Source organism: Salmo salar, chromosome ssa28 (assembly GCF_905237065.1).
Source record: "Salmo salar chromosome ssa28, Ssal_v3.1, whole genome shotgun sequence".
NCBI lineage: Eukaryota > Metazoa > Chordata > Actinopteri > Salmoniformes > Salmonidae > Salmo > Salmo salar.
The window spans coordinates 13628109-13647470 of record NC_059469.1 but is presented as its reverse complement, the minus strand read 5'-3'; the positions used below and the strand labels follow the sequence as shown (position 1 = coordinate 13647470).

Sequence of the window (19362 nt, the reverse complement as noted above, 5' to 3'; positions counted from 1 at the left end):
CAAGTACATCATCTTATTTTAAGAGCTTTTGCGACATCTACAGGCAAAGAAGGTTAACGTTTTTATCGCTTTGCATTGTGGGAACACAAATAGCAGCTCCTCCCCACGTGTGGCCATGTCTATGTGAAGCTCTAGAGCCAAGCAACATGGCAACATTCGCAGACAGCCACTGCTACTTTAGCCAGCTCACCTAAAGTGAACGTGAATGAAATAAACGGAGGGGAACGGTCAAATGGGCAGGTGAGATTTAGTCCTCAGTTTAATTGATATACCAGGGAACACTTATTTTAAAACAATCGAGGCCTGGCAAATAACTTTCAATTATTTTGATTGCTCGGTACATTAATAGCTAAGCAATAGCTATATCTAACGTTACAGATAACGTTAGCTAGCTAACTAGCCACAATTAGTTTGCGATTTTTTTGGACCGCGTTACTCTTGTTTTTTCACGAATTCGTTTTGGTTTTAGCGATTCGTTTTGACTCACTGGGTTTGGTCGAATGACTAGGTCGCTAACAAATATGCTAGCTAGTTAGCTATCAACGTTAGCCGCCTTAAGCAGGTGACTTGTCATGATGTGTCAATGTAAATAAACTATGTACGCCAACGTTAGCAAATTCCACTACCACTATTTTATTGCGATAACTACACACTATGATAAAGGTATTTAGCTACGTTCTTACACCTTTAACTTAGCTACATAGCTAGTTGTTGGCTAGTTAGCTATGTTGCTTATGGTGATAATGTGTGTCTGTGGCTAACGTTAGCTAGCTCGATTGTAATCTAATTAATCAGGCTGTAACACACGTAATTGGTAACGTTATATAGTTACTCTGCAAAATAGGGGAAATGTTCCTTACCAGCCAGAATGTTGAATACATTTAAACACACTCTACCAGTTGTCTGTGGGTTTTGTCCTTCAGCTGCTGGAATTTGAGACAAAGTATCCACAGGAAGGTATTGTTTACCCAATGAAATGTTATTTGTCACATGCGCCAAAACCCAACAGGTGTGTAGACTTGACTGTGAACTGCTAAATTATTGACCCTTGACCAACAATGCAGAGTTAAAAAGTAGAGGTCGACCGATTATGATTTCTTTCAACACCGATTATTGGAGGACCCAAAAAAACAATGCCGACTATTTCTTTTTGTAATAATGACAATTACAACAATACTGAATGAACACTTAATTGACTTAATATAATACATCAATAAAATCAATTTAGCCTCAAATAAATAATGAAATGTGTTCAATTTGGTTTAAATAATGCAAAAACAAAGTGTTGGAGAAGAAAGTAAAAGTGCAATATGTGCCATGTAAAAAAGCTAACGTTTAAGTTCCTTGCTCAGAACATGAGAACATATGAAAGCTGGTGGTTCCTTCTAACATGAGTCTTCAATATTCCCAGGTAAGAAGTTTTAGGTTGTAGTTATTATAGGAATTATAGGACTATTTCTCTCTACGATTTGTATTTCATATACCTTTGACTATTGGATGTTCTTATAGGCACTTTAGTATTGACAGTGTAACAGTATAGCTTCCGTCCCTCTCCTCGCTCCTACCTGGGCCAGAGAATGTCATTCTGCCCCTGAACACCGTTCCGAGGCCATCATTGAAAATAAGAATGTGTTCTTAACTGACTTGCCTAGTTAAATAAAGGTGTAAAAAAAATTATAATAATAACTTTGAAAAAATTACAAATCGGCGTCCAAAAATACCGATTTCCGATTGTTATGAAAACTTGAAATCGGCCCGAATTAATCGGCCATTCTGATTAATCGGTCGACCTCTATTAAAAAGTAATGAATAACAAGGCTATATACAAGAAGGTACGAGGTAGTTGAGGTAATATGTAGGTAGGGGTAAAAGTGACTAGGCAAACAGGATAGATAATAAACAGAGTAGTAGCAGCTTTTGTGGAGAGTGTGAAAGTGGTTGTTGTGTCTGACATCCTCCCTGTAGTCTCACCATCATCTCAGCAAACTTGGTGTTGGAGTTGTCCATGGCCACACAGTCGTGGGTGAACATGGAGTACACGGGCGGACTAAGCACGCACCCCTGAGGTGCCACAGTGTTGAGGGTCAGCATGACAGATGTTGTTACCTACCCTCACCACCTGAGGGTGGCCCGTCAAAGTAAAGAATCAAGTTTCAGAGGGAGGTGTTAAGTCCCAGGGTCCCGAGCTTGGAGGGACTATGGTATTTAACGCTCAGCTGTAGTCAATGGACAGCATTCTCACATAGGTATTCCTCTTGTCCAGGTGGGAGAGCAGTGCAATAGGGATTGCGTCGTCTGTGGATCTGTTGGGGCGGTATGCGAATTGGAGTGGGTCCAGGGGTTTCATGGCTCCAGATTTGAGTCCCATGGTACGATAGTCATTTAGGCAGGTTTCCTTTGAGTTCTTAGGAACAGGGACTATGTTGGTCTACTTGAAACATGTTGGGATCACAGACTGTGATAATGAGATATTGAAAATGTCTGTGAAGACACCTGCTAGCTGGTCAGCTCATGAACTGAGAACGCGCCCTGGAATTCCATCTGGCCCAGTGGCCTTGCGAGTTTAACCTCTCTAGGGCAGGCGGGACGAATTCGTCCCACCTACGTAACAGCCAGTTGAATCCTGTGGCGCGATTTTCAAATACCTTAAAAATCCTATTACTTCAATTTCTCAAACATGACTATTTTACAGCTATTTAAAGACAAGACTCTCGTTAATCTAACCACACTGTCCGATTTCAAAAAGGCTTTACAACGAAAGCAAAACATTAGATTATGTCAGCAGAGTACCAAGCCAGAAATAATCAGACACCCATTTTTCAAGCTAGCATATAATGTCACAAAAACCCAGAAGACTAAATGCAGCACTAACCTTTGATGATCTTCATCAGATGACAACCCTAGGACATTATGTTATACAATACATGCATGTTTTGTTCAATCAAGTTCATATTTATATCAAAAAACTGCTTTTTACATTAGCATGTGACGTTCAGAACTAGCATACCCCCCGCAAACTTCCGGGGAATTTACTAACAATTGACTAAATTACTCACGATAAACGTTCACAAAAAGCATAACAGTTATTTTAAGAATTATAGATACAGAACTCCTCTATATGTCCGATTTTAAAATAGCTTTTTGGTGAAAGCACATTTTGCAATATTCTAAGTAACTGACTGTGACTAGCACCCATCTAAGCCCAGCCATCACGGGCTAGCTATTTAGACACCCGGCAAGTTTAGCCTTCACCAAAATCAGATTTACTATTATAAAAGTTTGATTACCTTTTGTTGTCTTCGTCAGAATGCACTCCCAGGACTGCTACTTCAATAACAAATGTTGGTTTGGTCCAAAATAATCCATTGTTATATCCGAATAGCGGCGTTTTGTTCGTGCGTCCCAGACACTATCCGAAATGGTAAATCAGGGTCGTGCGCATGGCGCAATTCGTGACAAAAAAAATCTAAATATTCCAATACCGTACCTCGAAGCATGTCAACCGCTGTTTAAAATCAATTTTTATGCAATTTATCTCGTAAAAAAGCGATAATATTCCGACCGGGAATCTCCTTTTCGGCAAACAGAGGAAAAAACACAAAGACGGGGGCGGCCAGTGCACGCGCCTAAGCCCACAGTCCCTTAATCGGCCACTTGAGAAAGGCGATAATGTGTTTCAGCCTGGGGCTGGAATGACGACATTCAGGTTTTTCCCGGGCTCTGAGAGCTTATTGGAGCCGTGGGAAGTGTCACGTTACCGCAGAGATCCTTTGTAATTGAATGAGATGTCAAAGAAAGACAATAAATGGTCAGACAGGCCACTTCCTGTAAAGGAATCTCTCAGGTTTTGACCTGCCATTTGAGTTCTGTTATACTCACAGACACCATTCAAACAGTTTTAGAAACTTTGGAGTGTTTTCTATCCAAAGCCAATAATTATATGCATATTCTAGTTACTGGGCAGGAGTAGTAACCAGATTAAATCGGGTACGTTTTTTATCCAGCCGTGTCAATAATGCCCCCTAGCCCTAACAGGTTAAAGTCTGGTTCGGTTCAGCACCGAGAACATTACTGTTTCTTTATTGAATATTTTGCTTTTCTTTGTCGATAGCTATTGAACCAAGCATGCAATGAACATTTTATATTCTGAATCAGGGGAGGATTGAGATTTATTTTGAAAAAATTTAGATCTAAAAAAAACGGATTGTAATCCATTCTCCCCTGATTCAGAATATACCATGATCATTGTCATGGTATGCTTGGTTCAATACCTATCAATGAGAAAGAGAGAGAACCGCATATGTGATATAAAACTCTGGCGCAGCCATGGGTGGTCCTGGGAAGCCAGGCCCCACAGGTGAAGAAGCTGGATGTGGAGGTCCTGGGCTGGTGGTAACAGAACTTTTAAGGCAGCTTCAGCAACAAAGACAGCACGATAAACACTGTTGATGTTCTGTGGTGGTCGCTGCAGCAAGGAGGAGAGGGAGACGATGGGTGCTAGTCACAGTCAGTTGCTGTCAAGTCTGAGCCTGGCCGGGCACAATAGAATCGATTGCGGTCGGACTCCCTCTAGTCGTGTCTTACTTAGTTCATCAAACTGTGTGGTTAAAGCATCAGACAAGCTCAGTGCATAGGTTTGATTAAAACACAGGATGTCTATATATGGAAAAATACACGTTAAAAAATGTCAACCAATTGATTGGTCAAAAGAACAGATCTAGTTTGTGCAGAAATTCTTCGATTGTGAGGCCGGTTGGACGTACTGCCTAATTCTCTCAAATCACGTTTGAGGTGTCTTATGGTAGAGAAATTAACATTAAATTCTCTGGCAACAGCTCTGGTGGACATTCCTACAGTCAGCATGCCAATCGCACACTGACTCAAAACTTGAGACATCTGTGACATTGTGTTGTGTGACAAAACTGCACATAATAGTAACATTTTATTGTCCTCAGCACAAGGTGCACCTGTGTAATGATCATGCTGTTTAATCAGCTTCTTGATATGCCACACCTGTCAGGTGGACGGGTTATCTTGTCAAAGGAGAATTGCTCACTAACAGTTTTGTAAACACATTTGTTTATGAACTTTGAGAGAAATAAGCAACTGCAGAGCATGTAGCACATTTTAGACAGTTAAGTTTTATAAGATATCCAGCTGGCAAACATTTAATTGTGAATTCTGTACTGTAACTATATCACCAGGCTCGTGCTTCACGCAGTGAGTGACTCACATTGCTCTAGTCTCGTTGTTGTGTGCTTGTAAACAAACACCACATGACTGGGGACTACCAGTAAACTTCATAATGAAAATTATGTGACAGGTGAAATGAAGAACGCGATCTGCTTTATCTCCTATCTTATTGCACTAGTTAACTGCTGGGGTTTAGTTAAAGTAGCTACAAATATTCAAATGTAAACTTTTTTTTTTTTTTTTCTTGAACCGTACTCCAACAATTTTTTGATACTTCATCCTCCCTCTTAAACTCCATGACACTTCCTCCATTGTCACTGTTAACTTAGGGCTGGGATGATACCAATATCGCGATCCTCGTTAGTATCTTGGCAAGGAAACAAAACATGAAGCGGATTTAACTTCTATAGGAAATCAGCCCTAATGTTAGAAACAATTTTGTTATCCAGAGTCGGATGTATTTATTTTCCAAGCTATAGCGCGCAATATATTACATACAGCAGGTTTTTAAAGGACCAAAGAGTTTGTTTCGTGTGTTAATTTTTGCCATGGAATAAATATTGCGATACTGGTATCGTCACAGCCCTATATTAACAGGAGAAAAAAGGTACTCGGCCTCGGTTGTTGTCGTGACTTTAACTTTAATCTGAAGACTGTTATCTAATTGGCTAACTATGTTTAATTGTTACCTGATTTATTTATTTTTTTAATTGTATTTATTATTCAACAATTAACTCAGGATCTGGGGCACCACGAGAGCGGTTCTTTAGAGTTAAACTCTAAAGGTCTTTACCTATCACATCTATAAACAGTCAACTTATTAACCTCTATGGGCTAGGTGGGACGCTAGCGTGCCACCCGTGGTGCACTCCATCAACAGCAGGTGCATTTCAAGAGCGGCAAATTTGAATCCAAATAAATGTCAAAATTCAAATTTTTCAAAAATACAACTATTTTACACCATTTGAAAGATAAACATCTCCTTAATCTAACCACGTTTTACGATTTCAAAAAGGTTTTACGGCGAAAGCATAAATTTAGAGTATGTTAGGACAGTACATTTACAAGAGTTGTGTGTAATGTTTTGTCAAGTCAAAGACAGGGTCACCAAAACCATAAAACCAGCTAAAATGATGCACTAACCTTTTACAATCTCCATCAGATGACACTCCTAGGACATTATGTTAGACAATGCATGCATTTTTAGTTCTATCAAGTTCATATTTATATCCAAAAACAGCGTTTTACTATGGCATTGATGTTGAGGAAATCGTTTCCCTCCAATAACCGGCAGTCAAGTCAGCGTCACAAATTAAATAATTAAAATTAGAAAACATTGGTAAAATATTATATTGTCATTTAAAGAATTATAGATTTACATCTCTTGAACGCAATCAACTTGCCAGATTTAAAAATAACCTTACTGGGAAATCACACTTTGCAATAATCTGAGCACTGCGCCCAGAAAAATACGCGTTGCGATACAGACTAGACGTCATGTTGGGGAGATCTAAAATCGAAAATACTATGTAAATAATCCATTACCTTTGATTCTCTTCATCAGATGTCACTTCCAGGTATCACAGGTCCATAACGAATGTAGTTTTGTTCAAAAAAGCTCATCATTTATGTCCAAAAATCTCCGTCTTGTTAGCACATGATCTAAGCCAGCCGGACTTCTCGTCATGAACGAGGGGAAAAAATATATTTACGTTCGTTCAAACATGTCAAACGTTGTATAGCATAAATCATTAGGGCCTTTTTTAACCAGAACATGAATAATATTCAAGGTGGACGAATGCATACTCTTTTATAACGTATTGGAACGAGGGTACCCAACATGAACTCGCGCGCCAGGTGTCTAATGGGACATCATCGTTCCATGGCTCTTGTTCGGTCAGATCTCCCCTCCAGAAGACTCAAAACACTTTGTAAAGGCTGGTGACATCTAGTGGAAGCAATAGGAAGTGCCAAAATATTCCTCAGCCCCTGTGTTTTTCAATGGGATAGGTTTAAAGGTAATACAACACATCAGGTATCCACTTCCTGTCAGAAAATGTCTCAGGGTTTTGCCTGCCAAATGAGTTCTGTTATACTCACAGACACCATTCAAACAGTTTTAGAAACTTTAGGGTGTTTTCTATCCATATATAATAAGTATATGCATATTCTAGTTACTGGGTAGGATTAGTAACCAGATTAAATCGGGTAAATTTTTTTATCCAGACGTGCAAATGCTGCCCCCTAGCCCTAACAGGTTAATACTAACCTCGTATCATATCACCATTCTGAATGGTCGTAACCTCCCTGCATCTGCAAAAACCTGAGCCTTACTTATGATTCAGTACTCCACAAATTGGTACATTTTTATTTACTAGCTAATTAAATGGGAACACAGGTTAAACACACACACACTGCAAGTGTTATACATCGGTTTAAAGATTAACTTCTTGTTAATCCAACCACAGTGTCAGATTTCAAAAATACTTTACGGCGAAAGCAAACCATGCAAATATGAGAACAGCACCCAGCAGACAAATCATTAAACAGTAACCGGCCTAGTAGACGAGTAACAAAAGTCAGAAATGGCGATAGAATTAATCACTTACCTTTGATCTTCATATGGTTACACTCACAAGTCTCCCAGTTACCCAATAAATGTTAGTTTTGTTCGATAAAGTCCCTCTTTATATCCAAAAACCTCAATTTTGTTAGCGCGTTTTGTTCAGTAGTCCACTGTCTCAAACAACATCCGGTGAAATTGCAGAGCGTGAGACTCAACAAAACAGAAATTCTCATAATAAACATACATAAAAGATACAAATGTTATACACCAGCTTAAAGAAACTTCTTGTTAATCCAACCGCTGTGTCAGATTTCAAAAAGGCTTTACGGCGAAAGCAAACCATGCGATTATCTGAGAACAGCGCCCAGCAGACAAATCATTACAAACAGTTAGCAGCCAAGAAGAGGAGTAACAAAAGTCAGAAATAGCGATAAAATATATCACTTACCTTTGATCTTCATATGGTTGCACTCCCAAGACTCCATGTTACACAAATGTTTTTGTTCGATAAAGTCCCTCCTTTATTTTCAAAAACCTCCGTTTTGTTGGTGCGTTTTGTTCAGTAATCCATTGGAACAAAGCACGGTCACGACAGACAAAATCTAAAAAGTACCATAAAAGTTTGTAGAAACATGTCAAACGATGATTATAATCAATCCTCAGGTTGTTTTTGTCATAAATAATCAATCATATTTCAACCGGACAATAGCTTCGTCAATAGAAAAGGAAAAACAAGAAAGGCACGCTCCCGGTCATGCGCAGGACTCATGTCTGGAAATTTCCACTGTCCTCTCATTGAAAGTGGGGTTTCTCCCTCGTTTTTCAGAGTAAAAGCCTGAAACAATGCCTAAAGACTGGCCACATGTAGTGGAAGCCATAGGGATCGTGAACTAGGTCATAAGTCTTTGTATGGTGGATAGGCTTTCAATGGAAAAACAGGCATTTCAAAACGATAGCACTTCCTGGATGGATTTTCTTCAAGTTTTCGCCTGACATATCAGTTCTGTTGTTGTCCCCAATTGCAGTTCCTAGGACTTCCACTAGATGTCAACAGTCTTTAGAAAGAGTTTCAGGCTGGTTTTTGGAAAAATTAGGGAGAAGTTGTAGTTTTTTAAAGTGGCTCCCATTTTGGCTGTAGTGTTTCCAAGCGCATGGCCGAGAGAGCGCGTTCTTTTTGTTTATCTCTGGTAAAGACAATAACGATTTTCCGTCTTAAATTTTATCATTTATTTGCGTATTAGGGTACCTAAGGATTGATTATAAACGTTGATTGACTTGTTTGGATAAGTTTATTGGTAACGTTTGGGAATCATTTTGTATGCATTTTGAAGGAGGGAAACCGAGTGGATTATTGACTGAAGCGCGCCAGCTAAACTGAGTTTTTATGGCTATAAAGAAGGACTTTATCGAACAAAAGGACCATTTGTAATGTAACTGGGATCTTTTGGAGTGCCAACAGAAGATCTTCAAAGGTAAGGCATATATTATATCGCTATTTCTGACTTTCGTGTCGCAACTCCCTGGTTGAAAATGATTTGTTATGCATTTATGTGCTGGGCGCTGTCCTCAGATAATCGCATGGTTTGCTTTCGCCGTAAAGCCTTTTTGAAATCTGACACGGCGGCTGGAATAACAACAAGTTAAGCTTTATTTTTTATGTATTGCACTTGTGATTTCATGAAAGTTAAATATTTATAGTAATTTAATTTGAATTTCGCGCTCTGCAATTTCACCGGATGTTGGCCAGATGGGACGCTAGCGTCCCAATGATCCGCAAGAACTTAAAGAAGATATTTAAAAGGAGAGAGTGGGATAGACACTTAACCTCTTACATCTAGACGTTCCGCTAGCGGAACACCTGCTCCAATATCCAATGATAGGCGTGGCGCGAATTACAAATTCCTCAAAAATACAAAAACGTAAATTTTTCAAACATATGACTATTTCACAGCATTTTAAAGAAAAGACTCTCCTTTATCTAACCACACTGTCCGATTTCAAAAAGGCTTTACAGCGAAAGCAAAACATTAGATTATGTCAGCAGAGTACCAAGCCAGAAATAATCAGACACCCATTTTTCAAGCTAGCATATAATGTCACAAAAACCCAGAAGACAGCTAAATGCAGCACTAACCTTTGATGATCTTAATCAGATGACACACCTAGGACATTATGTTATACAATACATGCATGTTTTGTTCAATGAAGTTCATATTTATATTAAAAAACTGCTTTTTACATTAGCATGTGACGTTCAGAACTAGCATACTTCCGGAGGAATTTGCTAACAATTTACTAAATTACTCACGATAAACGTTCACAAAAAGCATAATTATTTTAAGAATTATAGATACAGAACTCCTCTATGCACTCGACATGTCCGATTTTAAAATAGCTTTTTGGCGAAAGCACATTTTGCAATATTCTAAGTACATAGCCCGGCATCACAGGGCTAGCTATTTAGACACCCGGCAAGTTTAGCACTCACCAATATCAGATTTACTATTATAAAAGTTTGATTACCTTTTGTTGTCTTCGTCAGAATGCACTCCCAGGACTGCTACTTCAATAACAAATGTTGGTTTGGTCCAAAATAATCCATCGTTATATCTAAATTGCGGCGTTTTGTTCGTGCGTTCCAGACACTATCTGAAAGGGTAAATAAGGGTCGTGCGCAATTCGTGACAAAAAAAATCTAAATATTCCATTACCGTACTTCGAAGCATGTCAACCGCTGTTTAAAATCCATTTTTATGCCATTTTTCTCGTAAAAAGCGATAATATTCCGACCGGGAATGTCCATTTAGCTAAACAGAGGAAAGTAAACAAAGCTTTCGGTCGACGCGGGCACGAGCCTGAGTCTCACAGTACTGTAACCAGCCACTACCCAAACGCGCTACTTTTTTTCAGCCAGAGCCTGCAAAGCCACGATTCAGCTTTTTACCGCCTTCTGAGACCCTATGGCAGCCGTAGGAAGTGTCACGGGACAGCTAAGATCCTCACTCTTCAATAAACAGAGACAAGAAGAACGACACCTTGTCAGACAGGCCACTTCCTGCATGAAATGTTCTCAGGTTTTTGCCTGCCATATGAGTTCTGTTATACTCACAGACACCATTCAAACAGTTTTAGAAACTTTGGAGTGTTTTCTATCCAAAGCCAATAATTATATGCATATTCTAGTTACTGGGCAGGAGTAGTAACCAGATTAAATCGGGTACGTTTTTTATCCAGCCGTGAAAATACTGCCCCCTAGCCATAACAGGTTAACATTACCACATTCAGAAACTACTCTCACCTCCAATAACCATATACTTTGCACACAAACCGCTGCCCGCTTTGAGCAAGAAATCATGAATGTATTTACGTGAAAGGGGGTTGGGCCTTTGCGTGGCACGCTTGTAAGTCTCTGATTGTCGGAAATGGTTCCAACAACTCTTCTACTGTTGTCCTTCTTTGTAGTTGCCTGGTATCCGGTGACTTGTCATTTAGTCCTGAACAGAACTACAGACTTGATTTTCCTTCCATTCGCTTTTCTGGTCCAATGTGTTAATTTGACAACCCATCATGTATTCCTTTTGCTCGAAAGGGGCGGTTCCGGCAGGCTGGCACGCTCCCTGGCCTCACTCTGGGGCGGTGATTACACACTGTGCAAAGTTATGGAAAACAATCTCTCAACATCTCTCTCTTAACAAAAACACAATTTTTCATATTACATGCACAACCCATAGTATGGAAACGTAATCTATGTAGTGGGTATACTTTCCAAGTTACAGTATTTCCTTCATAACATTGTTAATGGCATCACAAAATACAACACAATTACATTAGTGTTCTATAGATTGCCTCTGACCATTCCCTATGTTCTACGTTAGAAATATTGTTCCAGTATTCGCTTTTGAACATGTTAGTTTCAGTAGGAAAAAGTCTGAGACAAGCACATTCCTTTGGTAGATTTTGAGAGCACAGGCCTGAATCGTCTCCCTTGATTTACAACAGGATGTGAGTTGTTAATCCCCACTAGTTATTTCCTTCCCTCTCTATGGGTGGGAGAGGGGGTCTGATTTGAAGTTATTCATTGCAAATCTGATCTGACATATTTGGATTCTTGTGGTCGGTCATGACATAGTTTTATATTCGCGAGGACCAGTACTAGCTGTATATACGGGAGACGGTAGGTATACGGTAGGTCTATATTCTGAAGACGCAGGATTGATTTTAGCGACATTCTTCTGCGTCATAATTCACAAGACTTTTCTCCAACTTCGCCACGGTCTCCATCTGGCTAGCTAAGCTTATGCGCAGAAACACGTAATTAGGTCTAACGGTTGACTCGTGCCGAACTGCTCATTCATGTGCAGGCCTTGAAAGGCACTCTGTCCATTTTAGAAGGTTTTTGACAAAGAAAAACGTGTCTCACTTTCACAAGGTTTGAGTAATAACATGTTGAGCTACTTAATTGCGTGTGATGAGTGCACATAAAATTATCTTTGTGTTAAATTCCCACGTACCAAATAAATAAGTTAAATGGGGTTTTATCGCATTATCAACTCTACTGATTGTTTTCTCAAAGAAACATTGCGTTGTATAGCAAGTGTGCCCACTCTGGTATTGGCACGTGCGCTCTATACTGTATCTGCATGTATAGTCTACATGATGAGATGATTATGGACAAAAGAGCGAGATTCTTTTTGTCAAACGGAAGCCAAGCATCGATCATGTATCCAGAATAAGACCCTTGCATCGATCATGTAACCAGAATAAGATCCTTGATATTTATTGGAAAGTAGCCTCTGTTAGTTTGAGTGTCTCAGTCACTCAGCATTTCTTTCATCCCAGAGGTCTGCTGCTCTTCTTTGACGTCTCCGCCAGACCTCTCCCCTCACTATGGCCAGTGAGGAGGACGATGACCCCATCATACAAGAGGTGAGTGACTAGGTTCCCCATTTACCCGTATGTTTCTGCCCAAGCCTAGGTTTGATCATCTTGGCAAGGCGATGATGAAAAGAATATGAACCCAAGCTTTCTCTCTTTCCGTGTTTTAGATTGATGTATACCTAGCTAAAAGCCTTGCGGACAAGCTATATCTGTTCCAGGTAAATCTACATCTATTCGGCATCAAGCTGTGTCGATTTGATATGTTTTTGGTAAAAATCATTCGTTAATCTTTATCTTGATTTTTGTTCTCCTTTTATAGTATCCAGTACGCCCTTCCTCTATGACCTATGATGATGTCACTCATCTATCGGCCAAGATCAAGCCCAAGCAGCAGAAGGTGTGACGGGGCTCCCTTGTTAAAGAGATTTCCATCTCCCATTGATACCTAAATGACAACTTATGATCTGTCTTCCCCAGCCTGTTAATTATAAAACATTCTCAGCTTACGATTTGTTTCTCTGTAGGTGGAGTTGGAGATGGCCATTAACACTCTGAGTCCTAACTACTGTCGAAGTAAAGGAGAGCAGATCGCCCTCAATGTGGACGGAACCACCTCAGAGGACTCCAACACCTACTCTGTGTGAGTGCAATACTTAGTACACTTTGTGCTGGTTCACTTCTTAGTACTCTGTTAGTCCTTACGTCTCAGTTGTGTATGTGGCATGCTGGGAATTGACACTGATCATTGGTCAATCTCCTTGCAGGAAGATGATGGACAAACAGACGTTCACATCCATCCAGTCCACAACCAACACCTCCAGATACGCTGCTGCTGTCTTCAGGAAAGGTAGCTGTGTTTCTGTACATTCATATCCAATTGGCCCCTCATCAGCACTGTCATTGCTCCTGCTTGTGTTTGTGTTAGTGTCAATATCTAAATGTTTGTCACTGACCTGTGTTGTCACCAGGGGAGCTCCACATCACGCCGCTGCAGGGTATCCTCCAGATGCGACCCAGCTTCTCCTATCTGGATAAGGCTGACAGCAAACACAGAGAGAGGGAGGCCGCTAACGAAGGGGGAGACTCTTCTCAGGATGAGGCGGAGGAAGACGTCAAGGCCGTCACTGTAAGGAGAAACACAGTTACAATCACAGTTCACACACAATGATCCTCTTAAAACAATTGTTGAGCTCCGTTTCTTCGCTCTAGGTGAGGTTTTCCCGTCCTGAGTCGGACCAGGCTCGTCAGCGGCGTATCCAGTCGTACGACTTCCTTCAGAAGAAACAGGCAGAGGAGCCCTGGGTCTACCTGCACTACCACGGCCTCAACGTAATGAGGCGTTCTCATGCGCTCTTTTGTGACCTCTGTTAATCCAAGTCACTGCCAATACCAATTCAACACCTACTTTATGTGTGTGTGTGTTTAGGATGGCCGTTCTGACCACGAGAGGCAATACCTGTACTGCCAGGCCATGGGAGGCTCCGAGAACACAGAACTGGTAAAAACACCAAAGTGAGTACTAACCCATGTAACCATAACCAGAATAAGTGTCCTTATTTAAGTGTCTGCTTTTGCTTTATTTTTGTGCCGATTTGACTGTCAGGCTGCTTTAGTGTGACCTCCCTTATGTCTCTTTCCTCCCACTCGCTTTATTCATCTCTCTTCTCTCAGGGAGTACCTGGCAATGCTCATGCCCCCTATCACAGAGGAGAAGATGTAAGTAACACTAACATGAAGTGTGTAATGTACTACTCCATGTTGTAACATTTCAGGTATGAAACCGATGTCCTGTGTGTGTATCAGTGTGAGGCCCGTAGGTCCCAGTAACGTGCTGTCCATGGCCCAGCTCCGGACCCTGCCGCTAGGTGACCAGGTCAAAACCCTGTTGAAGAACGGTACGCTCACTAACTGCTAACCTTGTTACTTTCAATCCATTAAATCGTTATTGTCCCCAACGGGAATTGAAATATTTGTACATGCTTTTCTCCATCTTATTCTTTCCATCATTTCTCTCCTCCCCTCTAGTCAAAGTGATACCATTTGCCAACCTGATGGGTTTGTTGACCCCTGGGACAGACTCCACTGCAGTGCTGCGCTGCATCCAGCAGGTGGCGCTACTGGTGCAGGGCAACTGGGTGGTCAAGAGGTGAGACTAGCAGAGCAGGACACTAGGCTCTAGGGACCAGGTTCACAGATCAAAATTAAATAGATCCCAAATGTAGTTCTAATTCTGGTGAACTTTTTCAATAACTAAATATGTGATTTCATGAACAGAGATTATGCTTGAATACTACAAATATATTTATATTGTCCCAGAAATATTTCAGGTCGTGTTCCTGAAACCAATTGAACAGTTTCTTTCTTCCCTCAGTGATGTGCTGTATCCTAAGAACAGCTGTAGTCCCCACAGTGGTGTGCCTGCTGAAGTGTTGTGTCGAGGAAGAGACTTTGTGGTGAGTCGCACTGTTTATATCCCTATCATATCTCATAGCATATCTTCCTGCACAGGTCCACAGTAAAATATACCACACGACACAGGTTCAAATTTCAAGAGACTTCATGGTGAAATGTTAATTAACAGGATTCAAAACTGAAAAAAGTATCTTTTTTGTTCCTGTTTCTCTTTTCAGATGTGGAGATTCACTCAGGAGCGCTCAGTGATGAGGAAGGAGATCACAGCCATCATCAAGGTAATCAGCTGTTTAAACAGTTGATGCTACTACTGATACATAGACCTATAGTCTCTCACCTGGCCAAAGATGATATACCCAATTTAAAGTACAACTTTATTTAAATTACATGGTGTAACACACTAACAGTTAGCCCTAGAGGGTGTTACTAAATATCTGTCCACAACTATTATTTTCAGCTCCCGCCGGAGGACGTGAAGGACTTCCTGGAACACATGGCGGTGCCTCGTATAAACCGTGGATGGGAGTTCCTGTTGCCAAGCGACAGTGACTTCATCAAAAAGCACCCTGACGTGGCCCAGCGGCAGCACATGCTGTGGATGGGGATACAGAGCAAGTAAGAGACGATATACGCAAACACACACTCACTCACTGTTTCTCTTGGTATGGTAATGTGGAAAGAGACTGTGGGTTGATTTTATTGTTCATGGTGGTTTTGTTTGCAGATTGGAGAAGGTCTTCAACTTCTCTAAGGAGGACCTGGTATCCAAAAAGAACCCACAAACAGGTGTGTACTGATTGTGTGCTCATAGGAAAGTCCCTCTGGCATTAGGTATTTGTGTGTCTAGCTGAAAACTGTGTGCCTCTCTGTTACAGAAGCTATGCATGTGAGTGGCGAGCAGCGTCTGAAGGCAGCCCATGAGCGTGCACGACAGAACCAGCCCTCTCTTCAGAAGGACCTGAGCGCTCGTCGACAGGGAATGGGTGGAGCCGGACCGAGCGGTGGAACAGGGGTCAGAGTCAAAGAGGAACCTGTCAGCGACGGTGAAGACGAACCCATGGACACATCCTCCTCCGCTCTCCCTAACGGGTTGGTAAATGGTTACCCATCCGCCGCCGCCACTTCCGCTGCCTTGAATCCTCATAACGGGCACGGTGGGACTCCCATGCCCTCACCGTCCCCTGAGCTGAGGGACTTTGTGTGGAACATGTTCAGGAAGCAGCATGTGCTGACGCTGAGCGAAGTCAAGAGGCTGTTCAACCTCCACCTGGCCTCCCTGCCTCCCGGAGACAGCCTGTTCCACTCCATTTCAGACCGCCTGCTACAGGATACTATACTGATGAGCCACTGCAAACAGATACTGGTGCCTGTGAGTATTAGAGCCCTAACCCTGCTACAGGATTTCTATCCGATGAGGTTTGGTCTTGGTTTAAGATTTTGAAAAGGACATAAGGCTGGGGATGGGGTTAGTTCCACTGGAAAGCGTAAACTGACAACCCCCTGTGGTACTGGAGGATTTCAGTTAGACAGGCCTATTCTTCCACCCGATGAGTAAGCCTGGATATCCAAAGAAAAAAAATCCTCTCCCTGAACTAAAGAGATCGGTGTTAGACTCCCAGCCAGATGAAACTTAGCCTGCCTGGGCTCTCTGCTACTCCTGAATGGTGGTCTCTCGCTTGCCTCAGGAGTGTGGCTATCACCTTTCCTAAACAGAATAACAAACTAACGGTGGTTTTGGTATGTGACCTATCCCTGTAGCAGCACACCAGCTTTGCTCCTGTGGGTAGGTAGAGAGCAGTGATGCACTGGAGGGTTGGCCTTCTCAGGTTCAACTCTGAATAGAGCCTGATGGCTGTGGGATTGTAGAATCTAGCTCTTCAATTGAACAACAACCCACCAGCCTGCACTGTACCTTAGGTGAAGCCTACATTTTCCTATGAGGTGTGGCTCTTCAAACTTTGCTCTCATTGTTATGTCTTAATTCCATAGTACGCATCAGAGAAACAGTTGAGTGAACATTGTTAGCATTAATACCAAGCCACACCTATTGTATGGATAAGGAGCACATCTTCTCCCTCGTATCAGATCCCCTTTCAACCTGGCTTAGGTTCTTATCCTCCTCTCTCAGGAGGTGGTAGGATTTTAGTCCCTGGAGGGGTGGAGGAAACCAGCCCACTGTTAAATAGCTTCTGTTATTGGCTGAGAGGACAAAGCCTATTACTGGTTAGATATTGCCCATCATCACAGATCTAGGATCAGATTAACCGTAAACATTAGGCAGACGGAAGGCAAAACTTTTAGATCCTCTATCATCCTATCCCAGCAGGGGTTAATGCTTACTGGGAGTGGAGAGGGTTGATTTAGTGACTGGTTTATTTGTTTTGGTCATTTAGCAGATGCTCTTATCAAGAGCAATTTAGTCATTTTATGAACACAGCACGCCTGTCTGTAGACGTGCATTGCCTCAGTGTTTTGTTGGGATTGGGAATAATCCAAAGTGTTGTAAAAAAGGTCTCTTCTGTCTATAAATCCAAGTGCAATGAGATTGTGTGGGTCACTGCAGCAATTTCTTTCCTGTCCCCGTAGTTTCTTCAGTTGTCTTTCTCTTCACTCCATTTTATTGGTTTTATCTATTTTATCCTCCTCTTTCTTGTAATTTCAATAGTTGTTTCCTTCCTCTCTTTTCTTCCCTGTAGTTTCCAGCCCAGAGCACAGCAGCTGCTGATGAGCAGAAGGTGTTTGCTGTGTGGGAGACAGGAGAGACCTTCGACAAGGTAACAACAACAGGGGCCAGGGTGGGGTTCTTTTAAGTCTGTACAAATTGTTTTTTTTCCCTTTTTGTTCCACATTCCTGCTGCACCCACTGAATCACTTGGAGTATGTGTATGTCCTGTATTATGGTTTTGAAGTCATGCAGAAATACATTTGATCATGTCTTAAGCTGTTTGCCTTCTCTAACTTGAGATCAGGATGTGTTTAAGGACTCTATTCTACTGTCTACATTTCAAGATCTTGTTATATGTCCTGCCCCTCAGCATCGTCAGGTCCTGTATGAGATCTTCATGAAGAACTACCGGGTGAGGAGGAACGTGATCCAGACCAGGCTGACGCAGGAGATGGGAGACCAGGTTACCAAGGCCGATGTGGACCGCCTGCTTAAGGTATGACTTGTCTCCGAACATGGTTATAGAACAGGCTGTTGAACATCGTCTCAAACTGGCTTTAGAAACAGGCTCTAGAATGGGCTGTTATGTCCAGCTTTATAATTGGCTCTGGAACCAGCTTTAGAATGGGTTCTGGAACCTGCTCTAGATTTGCCATTGAGTAACTGAGTGGGTACAGAGTTTACATAATTCCTAGAGCTTTGCAATTGTCTCAAGAACCAGCTGTGTTTCAAACCTATGTTCTCTGGTCCTGTCTTATTAGGAGTGCTGTGTGAGCTTCGGAGGGATGTGGTACCTCAAGGGTACCCTACAGTCCTGACAACGTTGAGGACACGCCCCTGTGGCCACCATCATCCAACCAAACCTACTCCCCCAGAGCCTAGTGGGAGGGCTCTGTACGGGGAGGCGGGACAGCCAGACACACAAATCAATTGTAGCCCTCCTGCCCCCAGCTCTCCGGACTGGGATTGGAGGACTGAGATATCTGTCATCTGCTCCGGTCAGAACATGACGCTTGTTGTTAATGCAGCTAAAGAAGTCACTTCTAAGCTCGGCCCAAACGGAGCCGATCTGTTGAAAAGAAGACCTTCCATATTCATGCTAAGGGCTGGAGCAGAGGAGATGTATATGACCAAGACAATATTGAAAAAATTGGAGGTGATGTACTATGCCATTATTTCCCAATCTGTTTCTCTAGTACCTCCCAGAACTGCTATTTTTTTCTTCTAGCCCAGAACCGGTACACTTGATCCAACTAATGTTGGTGGGCTGGTTCAGGGTCTGAGCTCAAATGTGCAGTCTTGGAGGTACTCGAAGAATGGATCGGGGAACACTACAGTCGTGGCCAAAAGTTTTGAGAATGACACAAATATTAATTTTCACAAAGTCTGCTGCCTCCGTTTTTATGATGGCAATTTCCATATACTCCAGAATGTTATGAAGAGTAATCAGATGAATTGCAAAAGTCCCTCTTTGCCATGCAAATGAACTGAATCCCCAAAAAACATTTCCACTGCATTTCAGCCCTGCCACAAAAGGACCAGCTGACATCTTGTCAGTGATTCTCTTGTTAACACAGGTGTGAGTGTTGATGAGGACAAGGCTGGAGATCACTCTGTCATGCTGATTGAGTTCGAATAACAGACTGGA

General features: G+C 41.8%; 1 protein-coding gene across 1 annotated transcript; it reads left to right on the top strand.

Annotated features, from left to right (window-relative positions):
- Positions 1-79: 79 nt before the first annotated feature.
- LOC106589521 (DNA-directed RNA polymerase III subunit RPC5) lies at positions 80-19101 on the top strand. Its single transcript, XM_014179606.2, has 20 exons — positions 80-240; positions 12599-12685; positions 12805-12855; positions 12957-13034; positions 13162-13277; positions 13402-13484; positions 13606-13763; positions 13847-13966; positions 14064-14149; positions 14309-14353; positions 14441-14532; positions 14663-14783; positions 15009-15090; positions 15268-15327; positions 15507-15664; positions 15774-15835; positions 15925-16418; positions 17746-17823; positions 18085-18210; positions 18476-19101. Exons 2-20 carry the CDS (start codon positions 12647-12649, stop codon positions 18530-18532), a joined length of 2106 nt encoding a protein of 701 aa, XP_014035081.2. The 5' UTR covers positions 80-240; positions 12599-12646; the 3' UTR covers positions 18533-19101.
- The last annotated feature ends 261 nt before the right edge of the window (positions 19102-19362 follow it).